The sequence below is a fragment of the Zonotrichia leucophrys genome, chromosome 2, assembly GCF_028769735.1.
Source record: "Zonotrichia leucophrys gambelii isolate GWCS_2022_RI chromosome 2, RI_Zleu_2.0, whole genome shotgun sequence".
NCBI classification, from domain to species: domain Eukaryota; kingdom Metazoa; phylum Chordata; class Aves; order Passeriformes; family Passerellidae; genus Zonotrichia; species Zonotrichia leucophrys.
The window spans coordinates 19,849,175-19,864,401 of record NC_088171.1 but is presented as its reverse complement, the minus strand read 5'-3'; the positions used below and the strand labels follow the sequence as shown (position 1 = coordinate 19,864,401).

General features: G+C 36.4%; 2 protein-coding genes across 9 annotated transcripts in view; both read right to left on the bottom strand.

Annotated features, from left to right (window-relative positions):
* LOC135443674 (LIM zinc-binding domain-containing Nebulette) overlaps window positions 1–15,227 on the bottom strand; it is a 247,650-nt gene that overhangs the window by 43,407 nt on the left and 189,016 nt on the right. The window lies entirely within an intron of this gene.
* The window catches only part of LOC135443672 (nebulette-like), a 99,038-nt gene that overhangs the window by 6,296 nt on the left and 77,515 nt on the right, over window positions 1–15,227 (bottom strand). For all 7 annotated transcript variants that reach the window (XM_064704150.1, XM_064704148.1, XM_064704153.1 and 4 more), the window contains 7 exons: window positions 14,588–14,692; window positions 9,922–10,029; window positions 8,893–9,003; window positions 6,085–6,195; window positions 4,199–4,309; window positions 3,424–3,534; window positions 2,425–2,529 (listed from right to left, as the gene is read on the bottom strand). In XM_064704150.1, coding sequence (XP_064560220.1) covers window positions 2,425–2,529; window positions 3,424–3,534; window positions 4,199–4,309; window positions 6,085–6,195; window positions 8,893–9,003; window positions 9,922–10,029; window positions 14,588–14,692 — 762 coding nt within the window. The remainder of the gene's footprint in view (window positions 1–2,424; window positions 2,530–3,423; window positions 3,535–4,198; window positions 4,310–6,084; window positions 6,196–8,892; window positions 9,004–9,921; window positions 10,030–14,587; window positions 14,693–15,227) is intronic.

The window sequence follows — 15,227 nt, the reverse complement described above, 5'->3', positions numbered from 1 at the left end:
AATAACTGCTCCACAAGTTCCAAGAATGGTTACAATTTAAATAACCATGGAGCACCAGTTCATGCTGCAAAACTCCCAAAGAAGTTTTACTGGATTTTCAGTATTTGGTGTCACAGCTGTTGGCACTCCAGTATTTCCAGGTCATTAGTGTAAAAAACAAGTCTGATCCTGGAGTTAATAAAATTAATCTTTATCATTTAGTATTTCTGCCTTTCTTATATCAGGATTTATTTAAGTTTTCCTATCAACAAACTCTGAACAATAAAAACATCATTCTTGATTAATTCCTCTGACTTCCTTGAGGTCCTCCATAGCCTGGGGTGAATACTACTGCCAAATATTCTAGAGAAGAGTCAATGTCTGCAACTAATATTTTAAATATTCAGAAAACCTTTAACAATCTAGAATTTTGTTTTACCATGTAATAACAGAGACAGGTTACATGTAAGAACTTGAAAATTCTTCTGCATCATGTCAGTTAGAAAGATTTATATTGTGGACTGGACTGGATAATATACTTTTCTCGTCTACCAAGGAAGGATTGGTAAAATATGTTTGAGACAGGAATTTTTCTATGAAAGAGATGACTGTGAAGTAAATATCCTTTTATAAATCATCTGCCAAATGAGCTAGTGAGCTAAAAGCAGCGACGATCTTATCTGCAGAGCTAGTTGTTACTTTTTGTCCCTTAAGGCAGAAAAATACTTGAGACAAAATCCAAATATCATAAGATTATTAGGGGTCATTGTATTTTTTATCTATTTGGGCTGCTTCCAGCTGTATCTTCACTCAGTAATAATTTGCCTTTATCATCTAAACTGCACAGAACGATGAAAGATTAAAACAGAGAAAGAAGAATAAGGTAGTTCATTCACTGCTGTAAACTGCTTTCCTACAGTTGGAAGACCCAGTTCACAAAGAGGAACAGGAAAATCACAGAAGAAAGCAAATACAAATCACCTCGAAGACAAAACATTTTATTTCTTGTTATCTAGAACACCAACAAAGAGGATCATTGTCAGCCTTGGCACTGAAAGCTCATTCTGGCCTCCAGGGCTGCAAAGGGTTCAGATGCATCAGAGACTTAGCAAGGCTGAACTAAGTGGTGATACCTATCTTTAATTAACCAAGCCTGGTACCTCAATGTTAGTGAGTCCACACTGCCAGAGCCACTGCCCTACTTGGGGACTTCATCAAAAGCTATCAAAGGCTAGAGCAGGGAGGAAAATAGATCACTGGGGCTGACTTGGATGCCTCTGTTCCAGGGAGTTTCAGCCTGACAGCACAGCAGTGACATGAGAAATGGGGATAACCACATCACACTAGGCTGCAGGGCACCATTCCAGGAGCCAAGAGGTGACAGGAAGCAAAACTGGGCCAGTGGGCCTGTCAAGAGCTCCTTCTAGAAAGATGCAGCTTTCAGCTGCCCTCATTCAAAGAAAGAAAAAGGGCAGGTGGTGGCTGGAGATGATCACAGCCTGGAGCAGGCTCAGAGAGGAATCTCCTCTGCTCTCCCCACAGGCTCTTACTCCTCTGCAGAACCCTCAGCTGCTCATGGGAGCTGCAGGCAAACACCTCTGGGAGAAACTGAGTTTACTCAGTTACTTCTGAGAGCTGGGGAAGCTGAGGATATCTCTAAGTTAAGGAACACATCTGTCAGATAATGCTTAAATATGCAAAAATATTTAAGTATCTTATATGCCTTTCTCTCAAATCATTGGCTTTATTAGTACTACTTAGTCTGCCATAAAAACCAGCCACTGACTGGCCTTTTGTTCTGGAGGCCAGATTTACTCCTCTTCTCTGTTATATTACAAGTAAAGGCAGAATTACAAACAGCAGCATTAATGGGCCCAAAAGGGAAGTGAAATTTAATACCTCCCAAAATGGGCAATTTCACAAATCTAAGCTCATAATTTATATTTAGGGATAAACTGAAACTTAAATCTAACATAAAATTTAAAAAATATACCCAGTGTAATATAAAATCTTTTTTTTTTTTTTGAAATTTGATCTGTTCTAATTTTATACCCCAGTCTTGATGCTCAGTACATGTGATAGGAAACAGATGAAAAGTCTTATATGTGTAGTAAGAGGCCTAAGATTTTTTTTCCCTTTTTAAATAAAGTACTTCCTAGGGCTTGATGGAAAAAGAAAAAAAGATTTTCATTTAAAAATAACTGTGGCTTGGCAAGGTGGTATAAGTGGTTTAGAAATTCAAAATAACAGTGTTGCACCTAGAAAAGCTGGATATTATTTTTACTGAAAGAAACGAGTGATACACTCTTGCCAGGAAAATTATGGAAATGGTTCAAAGGACACCTACTCATAAGTTCCCTATTTTGCTCTGTGGCACAAGAGAGCCTATTGAAACTAAAAAATATCTGGAAAGTTACAAGCAAAGAGAAAAGCACTATTACTCACTGAACTGATATTTTTCTGAGTACTTCTTATCCTCTCCATCTCAGGAGTGTCTGGGACAGCAGAATAGTTACAGAGCATCTTCTCTGCTTCATCTTTGTACATTTTCTGGAAAAATAATTTTTACATTGTCTATGGTTTTTGGGCTCAAGATATCCAAACTGCACAAAATATGCTTATTGCTGATAAGCCTCCTCATCTCTGTCCAGTATTTACTTAAACCTGTCTTCTCCATGATACTGTTACCACTGTCTGCCCCCACACTAAAATATATATAATGTACCCATATATAATAGATCCTCATCTATAACATACCTTCATACATAATGTATCCTCATACATATCTTCCCCTCACTGTCAGGATATATGTAATGTAATATTAGGTAATTTGGTAATGTGAAAAGAACTACAGGCAGATGTAAATAATTAAATTCTATTTGCATGGTATAACAGGCCTAAATACAAATAAGAATCAGGCGGTTAAGACATTTCACTTCATGTAAATTAATTTAGTATGGCTATGAAAACCTCTACAGAGCTAGAGAAGAAGTATTTTGAGCAGAGTTTTTGAAGCAGTCATTGTTACACAGAATTAAAACATTTGGCTTTTGACTATGTCAACCTGGCTTGCTACTTCTGAAGCTTTTTTGAGCCACTGTTCTTCTGAAATATATGGACCAACTTGCATCCCTTTTCCTATAATTCCTAACCCCAGACCCTTTTTAAAGGATAAAAAAATTATCCTATCCTTTCTGAAGAAAAAATAAAGGGGAAAAACCTCATAACTAATGCTACAACTGTCTGTACATGCTGTCTTCAAAGCTATTCTCATAGTACTGGTCACACTATAAAAATTAATTCTTCAATTTATTCAATTTAATATTTTTATTTTGCATTGCTTGCTTTTTTTAGCTTAAGAATGTTCAAGAGGATTTTATGGTTTTAACATCTCATTGTGTTTTGCTTTCAAAGTAATTTTAAAGCAATTAATTCTGTACTCACCTGGCTGAAAATTTCAGAAGCTTTTTTGGCTCGTTGAATATCAAGGGTATCAGTACCCACTTCCATTCCCTTTCCTTTAATTTCATTCTCCAAGTCTTTCTTGTATTCTTTCTGAAAAGAATAGCATTGGAAACATTCACAGCTGACAGACAAATTCTTAAATTTTTTCCCAGTTTTAATCTGTGCAATTTCACTGACCAGCATTCATAAACCACCAAATAAGTGATGATTCAACAGTACTAGTTTTGTAGAACCTATCCTGCACTGCAGCTGCTGATGGGTTAAAAAACTCTTTAAACAGTCTGCTCACTTCAAATACAACGTAGTCTGCCACATCTACCTGTCTCTGCAGTTTTGGCAGCCACAGTCAGACTCATGTGAGGATTTCTCCATCTGCTGGGCCTTGCAAGACTGAGGTCATAACACTCTAGCCTCCCTCTAAGTCTGTTTATCATTTGGCCCCAGCTAAATAAGCAGCTTTTAGACCTAAAAGCAGCAGGGCCCACAGTGACCAAGCACACCCAGGCCAGGCACGGCTCATGAGGAACAAGCACAACCTGCAAAAGGTGATAGGATGGTCTAAGTTCTTGGAAGTCTTAACTTTCCCTCCTTACACTGATTATGCAACTGTTAACTCTTTGCAGCTCAGTGGATTAGCTAGTTAGAGAAATCTGTGTTTTCAGGACTGCCTAGATGGGCCACCACCTGGAATTCTCAGCCTCAATAATTTGTTGCACTCTGTCAAAGGAAAGCTCGCCCCAGGAGCGGTACTGACCATGCTTGCAATTTCAGAAGCTTTCTTGGCTCGTCTTATCTCAGGTGTATCTGGACCAACATCCATGCCTTTCCCTTTAATTTCAGTTTCCAAGTCTTTCTTGTATTGCCTCTGTGAAGATAGAATTTATATATGATAGCCACGAAATTCAGAGAGTTACAAGTAGATTTTTTTTCCACAAGATACTCAAATTTAGGATTTAGAGTCAATCAAAACTTGCAAGAGTCACAGTTCTCAAGACTCTTGGTGAGCTGTTGTCAGAAAAAACACATAACAAACTACAGGAGGAAAACTTTTAGAAGATTTTTCAATGAATGTACAAATCTCTATCAATGAATTTTTAATGTGGCAGAAGGTGGGAGGAAATCAGCCCATGCATCTTGCTACAGTTTTCCTCTAAAATAAAGGGGAAGTTTAGCTCTGCAGAACATGGTGTAATAAATCTGTCCTTGGTGCCAGTCTAATTGAAACACATTTTACTTTTAAGAAAATATTTTATTTATGAAAAGACTACATGTTAGAAATTTAATATCATACAGAACTGCTTCCAGTGGACTTCCAGATCAGGAAGTTGTAATTTATTAATTTAATAGGTCCTTCCTGAACCATAGCCATTAGGCAAGTGGCAGTCCTCATCCGTGATTGCTGCTTTTTCCTCACGACATAAATTATAAATAACCAATAACCTGAAAACAAAATTAATATTTCATCTTCAGCTTATCCAAGCAATGATATGCTCCTTGTTCATCAGCAAATTATATTAAAAAGTAATAAGGAAATATTGTATACAATACTTGTAGATTTTTTTTATAAAAAATTTCTCAGCCAGTGCTATTTCTACTTTCAGTGATGTAGTAATAATATTTTTTTTCTATTCTAGGTCATATCTGCCTGTGGAAAATTCTTCTTTTTCAAAGTAAATTCATATAATACATATAATTTTTAAATGCCTCTTACTTTTCTGTTTATTAGTTTTGGCTTGTACATTAGTTAGAAAAAAAGAAATATGTACTCAACACAGTGGTTTGATCACTTACAAGAACATGAGCAAAAAGACTTTCAGTCTTCTATCTCTGTCCCACTGATGTGGAAATAAATGTGATAAAACAGCCCTCTACTTCACAAACCACGTTTTTTGCAAGAATTGTAAATTAACCTGTAAGAATACATCATCCCTCAATTCCTCTCTGCTAAAGGTGGGATGGCAGATGTTTCCTCTAAGCTTCATATTGCATATAAAACCAAGGAAAAGATAATCCCAGGAGTTACAGCTATATATTCCTGCACTTCTTCACAGCAGTCAAATTGGCCCTATCCATGGCATTCCCTCTGTTTTTTATGGATATGTGTGTGTGCATGTGTATGTATACATATATATATATTAATATAAAAATATCTCTGTGTGTACATGTGTGTGTGAATAAACATATAATACCATAAACAAATAATAAATAAAAAATAAAAATAAAAATAAATAAAAAATAAATAAAATTATATATATATAATTCTGAAAGTATTCCCCCCAGGCATAACATGAAGCTTTTGTCTTCCCTCTTCCCTCCCTACACCCTCCCCTTGGATGTCTGGAAGGCCACCCAAACTCATGCACTGGGAAAGCCTCAGCAGAGCCCAGCTCTAAATGCTGGATCTACTGACCCCACTAACAATCTCCAATCACCTTTTACTTGCTTGAAAATCTGAATTATCTGTTCTGCATTGTTTTTTATCCAGAGCTTTACTATATTTTTCAAGCAAAACAGTAATAACCTTAGTTTCAATACTTACATATTTCATTGTAGATTATGTTAAAAAAAAAAAGTAATCCTTTCAGTTTTACACAAAGTGAACCTTCTGTGATATTAATAACCTTGACTAGGATAACATACCTCATTTAGTATCTGAGCTGCATTTTTCACTCTAATCAAATCTGGTGTATCTTCAAACACTGTCATTCCTTTCCCTTTCATCCCTTCTTCCAAATCTTTTCGATATTCTTTCTGAGGATTAAAAAGAGAGAGAGAGAGAGAGATTTCACCACTTCTTATTTTGTGTGAGATCTTGAAAAGAAATGCCACTTATTAAACATCTGAAGAGTCTCTTTGAAATTTCTATGAAATATGAATCAGCTGAAGTAAAGATTTCAGACTTAAAATAGAATTGGAAATTGTGAAATGAAAAGGAACAATGTTAAAAAAGTAAAAAGATTTCAATGTCGTCATCTATTTTTTTTGTGCTCCTGAAAACCAGCTGTGTCCTATACAGCACTAGCACGCTGTTTAGGGGCCCTGTCTGTCTCTGGACAGATATTTTCACTGCAGCAGCATTTTCTTTCTGCAGACCAGCAGTGCTGCAGTTTTTACCTCAGTTCCATTAATGGCATCCCAATCAGGATGGATTCCCTAAACACCACACTAGGACCTGGTAAAACAACCTCTTGATAAATTAAAATGTAGAAGCAATATTCCTACCATATCACTCCTGTGCCTCCTGGACCCTGCACTGGTATGATCCATCAACATTCAGCAGCTGCAGCCTCCAGAGTACTCAAATATTCAGTATGAAATTCAAAGCACACTAGAACCTGCCCAGACATTTGGTTCTTTTTGCTCTTTCCAGCTCCTAGAGAGCTGATGTAAGCCTATTGAAGTTCAAGATCTTTACGTTTTGTAAGGAACTTTAATTGCTTTTCACATCTCCAGATAAGGGTTAGGCTTTCTTGGGCAAAGAAAGTAGAAGAACATTGCACAAAATATTTATCAGAATGATTGACATAGGCATGAATTAATATTTCTAATTACATATTAAGTTTCATAAGCAGCAGTGAGCACCTTCATCTCCCTATAAGCTCTTTATTTAAATAAAAGGAAACCAGATATTTTTAAAGATGCTTCTCTTGATCATAAGAACCATGTCCCGCAACAAGCAGGAAAAAATTTCTTCTAATTTAGAACTATTTAACTCTGAACTATTTAATTCAGTTATCTCTTCTGGAGAGATACAACTCTGAAGGAGTTGTAAATGTGGTCTCAGAGAAGAAAGTTTGTATTGTTATAAAATGTGAAATATTTGCAGAATTCTCTACAGTGGGAAGTCAACAGAATAAGCTGGAACACAGCTGACATTTGGGTAAAAAAAAAAAAGTGATGGAACAATTAATTCATTTTTAACTCCAGGTTTTTCTTGTTTCATGCAGTATCTATTCAAAGTTGATTATGAACCATTATGGAAAAACACTGACCTACATCCTTGACTATGAAGAAATACATAATTTTTCTGAATCATGAAAGACAATAATTAATTTTACCTAGGTAATCTTTGGGTTTGGAATACATTCCTTGGATGTGGATATAAAATCATCAGAAATGCATACAGTTATGCATTAATGGAAATACCATTTTCATTTTCTCATTTCCTTCCCCTTTGACTTACAGGCATGGTTTACTCCCTGAATAAGAAGGCATAAAACTTGAGGAGGCCAGAATTAGAGAACATCTTAATGCATTTAGCACTAAGGAGAGGAGCTACATCAAAATGTCAGAGATGAACATGTAGAGCACAAGATAAAAGTGTGCATACAGTACCCACTTCTTTGGGCATTTGGTGAGCAGCAAGATGAACTGAATGAGATGACAGCATGATTTGCATTTTTCCCTAGTGAGAAGGCAGGTACGAGATGTACCACAGAATGACACTGCACTAAACAGACCAAACTTGAGACTTGCCTACCTGACAGTCAGACTTCTCAGAATAAATTATTTATTAGAGGATGAATTATAAAGGAATATCTTAAAAGAATTTTTTTTCTTTAACCATATGAAATCTAGCATGGACTGGAATTAGTTGAATAAGACTGGAATAAGTTGAATAAAGAACAAGGAAAGGAACAAAGTTTAAGGGTTTTTAATTCTAACATGCTTTATTTGTTTTGGCAAAGAAATAAAAGCTATTCTTAATACCATAAATACAAAGTATTGTTGGCTTTCAGATTCAAAGGTAGAACATCTAGTAGCACTGCTCTTCTCTTCTAGCATTTCCAGCTCTTCTAAATTTGGTCAAACAATACTCAAAACCTAACATGAAATCAGTTTTAAATAATAATATAAAAATACTAAAGGTAGAAGGATTCTCAGTTATGGAAAAAAAAATTCATTTTTAGTGACATATACAACTGAAGAACATTTCACAAATCTGAAGGAAACAGTAGGCATACAGAAAACCTGTACCTTCTAACAAAATGGACTAAAGCAGTTATGTAATACCACATCTCTATTATGGAATTTTGGTCTTCTTCATTTTTTATCCTTAACATGTATGATAGACAATCGTTCTAATAAAGTTAGTTATAATTGACTCTATGCAGTTCAAGGCATCTGTATAACCACAATAGTCTACCATTAATGTGAAATAATTACTCAAAGGGAAAAACTGCCATCTGGACACCAGTGGAAATCCTTCCTTCCACTCCTGTATCTATCTGAAAAGAGAAGTGGTAGTCTGGAAGAGGTGTGCTGGACTTTATAATTTCCTTACTACATGACTATTCAGAATACAAAATGATGTGAAGGAATTTTTACTTGGGAAGTGACTTGTATGTAGCTGCCAAGAAAATTTTAAATTATTCAGCACTCAGCAGCTTGTACTGATTCTTCTTATTGCTCATTTACAACTTAACAACTGAAAAAAAAATCCTTTACCTCTTTCAAAAGATTAGTGACTTGTTTTATATGCAGGAACTCTGGGGTCTTGTCTAAATCCAGTGAAGGTCTTCCCTTGATCCCTTCTTCAAAATCTCTGCGGTACGTTTTCTATCATAGCAAAACCAACAATTAGTGGCACATACATATGCAATTCCAAGCACATTTTAGGAGAGATATTGTAAACAGACCCAGAAATGAGCCCTGCCATAAATTATATTTCACACTAATAAGCAACTCATTATGCATTTCATTATCTAGTTTATTTATACAAACAGATACAATCTAGACAAAAATACGTGTACAGTATGTCCAAAGAGAATGTTGAACCTGATCTATGAAAGAACCCATTTTCTTGGTAGGGAAAAGGGAAGACAAATGGCACACGAGGTAATGGTTTAAAACTCATTAAAGTTTCTACCAAATGGCTGAGATCATCTGTTTTCCATGACACAGCAAAACTAATGGAATCAAACTGCAGCATGGGGACACAGGTGCATCCATCTCACTCAGGATGGATGGTAATGCACTGGACTAGATTGTCTGGAAAGTCAAGTTAGAAAAACATGACCTGATATAAGACAGCCAGTGCTGTTTTGGAGCCTGGGAACAGTCCCTCCTCCGTGATGAGTTTCCCAGGCTGGAAAGGCAGGAGGATGTTTCAGCTAAATCATGGGGTTGGACTGGATTTTGTGGCTTCACTTGCTCCCACATAAGAACTATCCCTCCCCTAAAGATGGAATTCAAGTGAAAATTTCAAAAGTTATTAATTTCTGATCTAGATGACCTATTGAGCTTCTTCTCAATTAAATGATGTGTGTGTGTTGTTAGTACCGATGGCCTTTTGAGAAAAAAGCAAATGCACAAGAAGAACAGAACTACAGAACAGCAGAGATAACTACTAAGTATAACTGCCATATCCACAATTTACTCTCTGCTTCGTACATTTTCTTAACCTGAGTACAAGATGTCTGCTGACTTCTCTGTTGATCTAAATTTTACTTGTTCAAAAAGTACATTTTTACTTACCTCACTTTGCATCTTTTGAGCCTCCTTTGAAACTTGATACATTGGAGTATCCACAAACTCCAGCATTGATCTGCCTTTAGATTTTTCATAATTTTCTTTGTATTTGACCTAGTAAAATTAAAATAAAGTCTGTTAACAGCTGAGAGAATATGAGATGTGATTGCTTGCCTTGGCAAGAAACACATCCTGTCTTAGCCATACTCCCTTAGATGTTTTGACTTGGAAGACTTCTCTCAAACCTAACCTGTTGGTCAGTTAGATAAGGTCATATGTTTTGGAGTCATTTACTCCTTTTCTACACCATTCAGACCTAGAAATTGTGAACTTTGAAGACAACAGGAATAAGGAGCATCAAATACAATCCTTAAACCAATTGCATGGGTTTGGTCAAATGACCTATGTCTGAACACTTGTCAGCTTTTTAATGGGATCCCCTGCTGTTTCCATAAAACAACACATTTACTGTAACAACAACAAAATCTGTTTCACAGCCAGGCCCCACAGGTCTTAGTTCCAGGCTCAGAAGTACCACTCTCAAATGCACTTCTGTTTGTACCTGTGGGAAGGAGAAGGGAAGGAAAACTACTGCTTTGGTAGGGCCCTGCCCTGCACCAACACTCCCCTCACATCTACCAGAGACCATGACCTTAGAGCTGGCAGCAAAATCACAGTGAAGGACACAGGGTTAAGACATCAACTTATTCCTTTATGCTAACTTACAAAGGAAATACACTTTGTTTGGAAACCTGGAGAACCCTTCTGAACTCATTCATTCACGCTCTTGATTAAGACTGGCAAACACATTACTTATCTCCATCAGTCACTGTGGGGCATGATGGAATAGTTACACAAGCCTTAAAGGAAAGCAAACAGCTGCAAATCAAAATATTACATTTTTAGTGACTAATGTAATTTTAATTTCTATGTCTCTTCAAAAATAGCAATGTCTGAATATCTCTTTCCTTGTCAGGCTTCTGTATTAGGCTTGGGTCCTGCAAAAATACTCTCCTCTCTCCTCATGGGGTGCTTCTGATTGAATATGCACTGTACATCACTAAAATCTGTTATGTGGCTTTGTGCATGATTCAATCACCGTTAAACCCTGCATTTCTCTCTTTTCAAGATATGTTTATTTATGGTTGTGTACACCTGGCTTTGAAATACTGCATTTTCTTTGAAATTGATTGGTTCTGCAGTGTCTGGGCTGAAATTAGAGAAACAATTGCTTTGCTTAAATGATTTATTCTATTCATATTGAAATTAAAAAATTCCGAAAATATTTTCATAGGCAAAATCCAGAAGGTTTTGAAATTTAAATACTACTTAAAATACTGTGAAAGAAAAATCATAGAAGAAAGAAACTATACCTACAAACTGGGGAGTTTTATCAAATGTGAATTTAAAATGTTGTGATGAAATTAAAAAAAAAGGATATGATAAAAAATAGCTTTTGTACATTCCTAGGAAAAATATTTTTTCTGCTAATCTAAAAGTCAGATGTCTTTATGTTTCATAGAAAATAAACATTGTTATTTACATCTGAAGTGCAAAGGAACACATATGATGGTCTGGGTTTGCCTCCTAGTGGAAAGAACTTTAAATGTCACACAATAAAATCACTTCAGTAGTGGAAACAAAATTGCCTCCATCTACAAACACTTATCTCATACTTTTACTCCATTCCTCAGCTAAGGGAAGAAAATTTTTAAGGCATTCTATAAAATCAACTTAGTTAAGCTCGTAACTTTTTGCTACATTAAGCTAAACTACAAGCACCAGATTCAGTCTCTGAAGTTCTGTTTATTCACCCTGTTTATTAAAATGAAATACATCTAAGTTCCCCCTTTTTTACCCTGAATTTCATCAGTATCTGAAAGTCTCCACAATAGGAACAGATTTAAAATGTGAAAAATGTTAAACTAGCTGTTCTACATATATCAAATTGTCAAATTTTGTGTTTCTATAGTTCATAACAGAATTACATATATATCTGTCATGGTTTAACCACAGCCAGCCACACAACTGCTCACACACTTTACCCGAGTAGGATGGGTAGAGAATCAGAAGGGTAAAAGTGAGAAAATCTGTGGTTTGAGACAAGACGAGTTAAATCATTTAAATAAAATAAGCTATCATAATAAGAAACAGTAATAAAAGGAAAATAACAAAAAAGAGGGAGAAATAAAGCTCAAGGAGAAAAAAAAAAAAAAAGCCAAAAAAAAAAAAGGAGATGTAAATGAAAAAAAGTCACTCATCACCAACCTATCAATGCTCAGCCTGTCCCTGAGAATGCAGGGAAGAAGCCCCTAGCCAACTTTCCCCCAGTTTACATACTGAGAATGACACTATATGGTGTGGAACATCCCTGTGGCCAGTTTGGGTCAGCTCTCCTGGCTGACCCTGTGTCCTCTCCCAGCTTCTCATGCACCACCAGCTACCCCAATGGCAGGGCTGCATAAGAAGCTGAAAAGTTCTTGACTTAGTGCAAGCACTGCTCAGCAACAGCTGAACCACCAGTGTGTTATCAACATTGATTCCATCCTAAATCCAGAACACAGCACTGCACCAGCTACTAGGAAGAAAATTAACTCCATCCCAAGTGAAACCAGGAAATACAGTATGAAGGGAGAAGTCTACCTTGTAATTTTCTTCCTCAACACAATAATAAAACCAAGATGAGTTTGACCTCTTCAAATCAGTTTATTTATGTCCAAAGATGCCCATCAAGCTTTCCTCCTAACTGTTGGCATTTATTCCCATGGAAGTTGACTTGTATAACACCCTTGCATTGAAATTACAGTGTAAGTGCTTTATAAAGTGCACACACTTCTACACTTCAGGTCAATAAGCAAAACCACTCATTCAATCAACAATATCAGTTTATGAGTTTAATTTACCATATAGGTTTCAATGGAGAAAGGTATACTGCAGGGAAACAGAAAAATCAGGCAATTAGCAACCAGCTCTGTTTCAGAAGGGGAAAGAAAAAAAACCAAACAAAAATTAAAAAAAAAAAAAAAAGAAAAATAAAAGAAGAAAGAAAAAGAAAACAGTCTTTGGAAATCAGTTAACACAGGGAATAAGTCAGTTAGACTGTTTTTTACAATGGTGGCAGATTACAAAACAGATTTGGTATGAGCTGTGGAGAGCTAAGGAGAACACAAGCAATGTACTGGAGAAAGGCAGAAGAATAAACTGTGTTTAAATAGAAGTGATGACATGGGGAGGTCAAACCTGAGAAGGACTGTAAAAATGGGATTTCTTTAAAAGACAACTATTTAGTGGAGAGCTTAGGGATTGACAAAGCATTTCTCTTCTTGTACAAAATAAAAATACCCTCCAGGATCTGGACAATGTAAAAATCATAGGTTTAGTATTTACAGAGTTGCCAGACAAGCGCATGGACATTATGAACCAACCCCTCCAGGACAAAAGAAAGAAATACATTTTGCAAGATGTGATCTGCCTCAAGGGAAAGTCCAGGTTTCTAAATCCTTAGAGCTAAGATTATAAACTGATGAAGTCCATTGACTGAGATGGACTCATTTAATCAGCAAAAAAGACTGTCAATCTTACCATACGCTAGAAGGAAACTAGATTTGGGCCAAAAAGTGCATGAAGAATGCAGGCAGAAAAAGACTACAACTCATTCATTACTCATACAAAAGGGGATAGTCAGTGTTACCTTCACAGAGGGAGTAAGACAGACAAAAAGAAAAAAAAAAGCTTCAATTCTCAATAAAAAACCACACAAAAATCAAATATAGATGGACTATTTTGATTATTTTAGACATAAGCAGGCACTGACTCAAAAGATGACCCAGTGTGCTCCTACTCATGAGAGTTAATTGTCTAGGAAACACTCAACTCCTGCCAACCATAGAGCAAGTCTCCTTCCTTCCCAACACCACCCACTCGTGCCTCTCTGCAGTAGTTCTGCAGGACTGCTGTGTTTTCTGGAGTAAAAATAGCAAATGCAGCTACCCAGCTAGCAGACATGCAGCATAGGTGCTCTTGGAGTGGGAAAGAACCTTCATCATAGCACAGGAGCCAAGAGTTTCCTAGCTCTTCCTTCCTACTTCAACCCCCACCAGGATCATGTATCAGACCACCAGCCCCATCAAGGGCCATGTCTTGCTACATGGCAGAATGGAGCATGTGCCTATTTATCTGACACAGTGCAGGAAGAGTCAGAAAGAGTCAGACAGTCCGGAGGAGAAAAAGTTTAGCCAGAGAAGCCCAGAAGTAAGCTAAGACTCCAGAGGCCATTCATGAAAAAAGTCCAAATATGAAACTAGCACAATGGCCACTTCTGTACAGACACTTGCAGATGACAGCAAGATCTTATGCAAAATGAGATTTGCAAGGAAAGAAGTATTTTAGGTCTTAGAACAAAGAGAAAAACAGTCAATGTTTCAGACATATGAAAAGAAGCACTCAACATCAGAAGTCTGTGTGATTTTTCCACAGGATATATTATCTGTTCTAATAACTGAAATATGTCTTCATAAAAACCTGTTTTTCTTCACTACTCCTCTCATCTACTACAGTTACAACACTATTTCTCACTACATTTGAGAGCAAAAATGTGTTTCCTACCATGACTATACATAGCACATTCCTTACTAGATTTATTTTTCAGGTCGTTCTTAAAAAGGCAACTTACATCACTCTGTGTTTTGCTGATATATAAAGCATGGTTTAAATGCAGCAGGTTTGGTAGATCAGATGCTGGATCATGTAGGCTTTCCAAATCTTTCTTGTAGTTCACCTGGAAAGAAAATTCATGTTATGCAAACTAAAGATTAATAAAATAATTCACAGTTCTGTATTACAGTGTGACCATTCAGAAAGAGAAAACATGAAGTGCTTGCCTGAACAATCTCTCCCAGCCACTAGATGGTGGTCATCTACTACTATTTCAAAGAAAAGGAAAGACCAATGTAGGACTCATTCTGCTGAGTAAGTACTTAGGAACTACTCAAACTTTTCCTCCAAGCAAGGACATTTTCAACAAAATCACACTTTCTATCACTTTTCAGGCTAGAATTAATTTTCTTCTATTTTCCTCTCCTCTCCCCTCCCTTCCCACCCTCTACTTAAATCAAGAATGTCTTCCTCAACACTTTGGGTCTATTCATTCTGAACACCTTTAATTCTTATTAGAATTAAAGAATTAGAATTCTTATCAGGAATCACACCATCCAATTTAGAAGTTTGATATATTGCAGTTAAAGGGAAGGGTTCCTGGACACTTTATCCAATATAGGTTGCTTGCAGCAAATATAAGTCATATGGGGGCCTAA